A 1,545-nucleotide genomic window follows, 5' to 3' on the forward strand; every position below is an offset into this window, starting at 1 on the left:
CGGTGCAGGCGGTGCTGGACCGTGAGCAACGTGACACCTATGAGTTCCAGGTGACGGCCCGGGACAAGGGGGTGCCATCGCTGCAGGGCTCCACCACGGTGGTGGTGCGGGTGGCAGATCGGAATGACAACGAGCCACGCTTCATGCAGGACGTGTTTACTTTCTACGTGAAGGAGAACCTGCAGCCCAACAGCCCCGTGGGCATGGTGACCGTGATGGACTTCGACAAGGGCCGCAATGCTGAGCTCAGCCTCTCCATCCAGCCCGGTGACCACGACCAGGCAGCTGGCATCTTCTCCATTGAGAATGACACCGGAACCATTTTCTCCACTGTCTCATTTGACCGGGAGCAGCAGACCAGCTACACTTTTAAGGTGAAGGCAGTGGATGGGGGGGGGAAAAAACCGCCACTGTGTCCCTCTTCGTGATGGATGAGAACGACAACGCGCCCACGGTCACCTTCCCCAGCAACAGCTCCTACACCGTATTGCCACCCTCCAGCAACATGCGCACCGTGGTAGCCACGGTGGTTGCCACCGATGCCGACACCGGTCTCAACGCTGACCTCAACTACAGCATCGTTGGGGGCAACCCTTTCAAACTCTTCGAGATTGACCCAGCCAGTGGCGTGGTGTCACTGGTGGGCAAGCTGGCCCCCAAGCACTATGGTCTGCATCGCCTTGTGGTGCAGGTGAATGACAGTGGGCAGCCGCCCCAGTCCACCACTGCCCTGCTCCACGTCTTTGTCAATGAGAGCCTGTCCAATGCCACCGTGGTAGAGAACCAGGTGGCCCGCAGCCTCCACACACCCCTGCCCCAGGACATTGCTGGTGACCCCAGTTATGAGCTGAGCAAGCAGCGGCTTAGCATAGTCATTGGCGTGGTGGCCGGCATCATGACCGTCATCCTGCTCATCCTGGTGGTTGTCATGGCCCGCTACTGCCGCTCCAAGGGCAAACATGGCTATGAGGCCGGCAAGAAGGACCACGAGGATTTCTTCACCCCTCAGCAGCACGACAAGGCCAAGAAACCCAAGAAGGACAAGAAAGGCAAGAAGGGCAAACAGCCCCTCTACAGCAGCATTGTCACCGTCGAGGCTTCCAAGCCCAACGGGCAGCGCTACGACAGCGTCAACGAGAAGCTCTCGGACAGCCCTGGTATGGGGCGGTACCGCTCAGTCAACGGTGGCCCGGGCAGCCCCGACCTGGCCAGGCACTACAAGTCGAGCTCGCCGCTGCCCACCGTCCAGCTGCACCCGCAGTCCCCCACTGCCGGCAAAAAGCACCAGGCCGTGCAGGACCTGCCCCCGGCCAACACCTTCGTGGGCGCCGGCGACAACATCTCCATCGGGTCGGACCACTGCTCCGAGTACAGCTGCCAGGCCAGCAGCAAGTACAGCAAGCAGGTAAGAGAGCTGCGCCCCGCGCCGCCGCGGTCCGCGCACCCCCCGACACCCACGCGCACACGCAGACAGACAGACACACGCACACACGCACGCACACACATCCCCCCCGGGTGAGGGAGCGGCGGGGCCCACCCCCCCCC

General features: G+C 62.4%; 1 protein-coding gene across 1 annotated transcript in view; it reads left to right on the forward strand.

Annotated features, from left to right (window-relative positions):
- Positions 1–1,545, forward strand: part of LOC104123294 (protocadherin-7-like) — a gene marked incomplete at its 3' end in the record, with an annotated part of 52,549 nt that overhangs the window by 1,543 nt on the left and 49,461 nt on the right. The window contains 2 exon segments of the mRNA XM_035891141.1: positions 1–393; positions 396–1,405. The exon segment at positions 1–393 is cut by the window's left edge and continues 792 nt beyond it. Of these exon segments, the coding sequence (XP_035747034.1) occupies positions 1–393; positions 396–1,405 (1,403 nt within the window).

The sequence above is a fragment of the Egretta garzetta genome, unplaced genomic scaffold, assembly GCF_000687185.1.
Source record: "Egretta garzetta isolate BGI_Z169 unplaced genomic scaffold, ASM68718v1 scaffold603, whole genome shotgun sequence".
Lineage (NCBI taxonomy): Eukaryota > Metazoa > Chordata > Aves > Pelecaniformes > Ardeidae > Egretta > Egretta garzetta.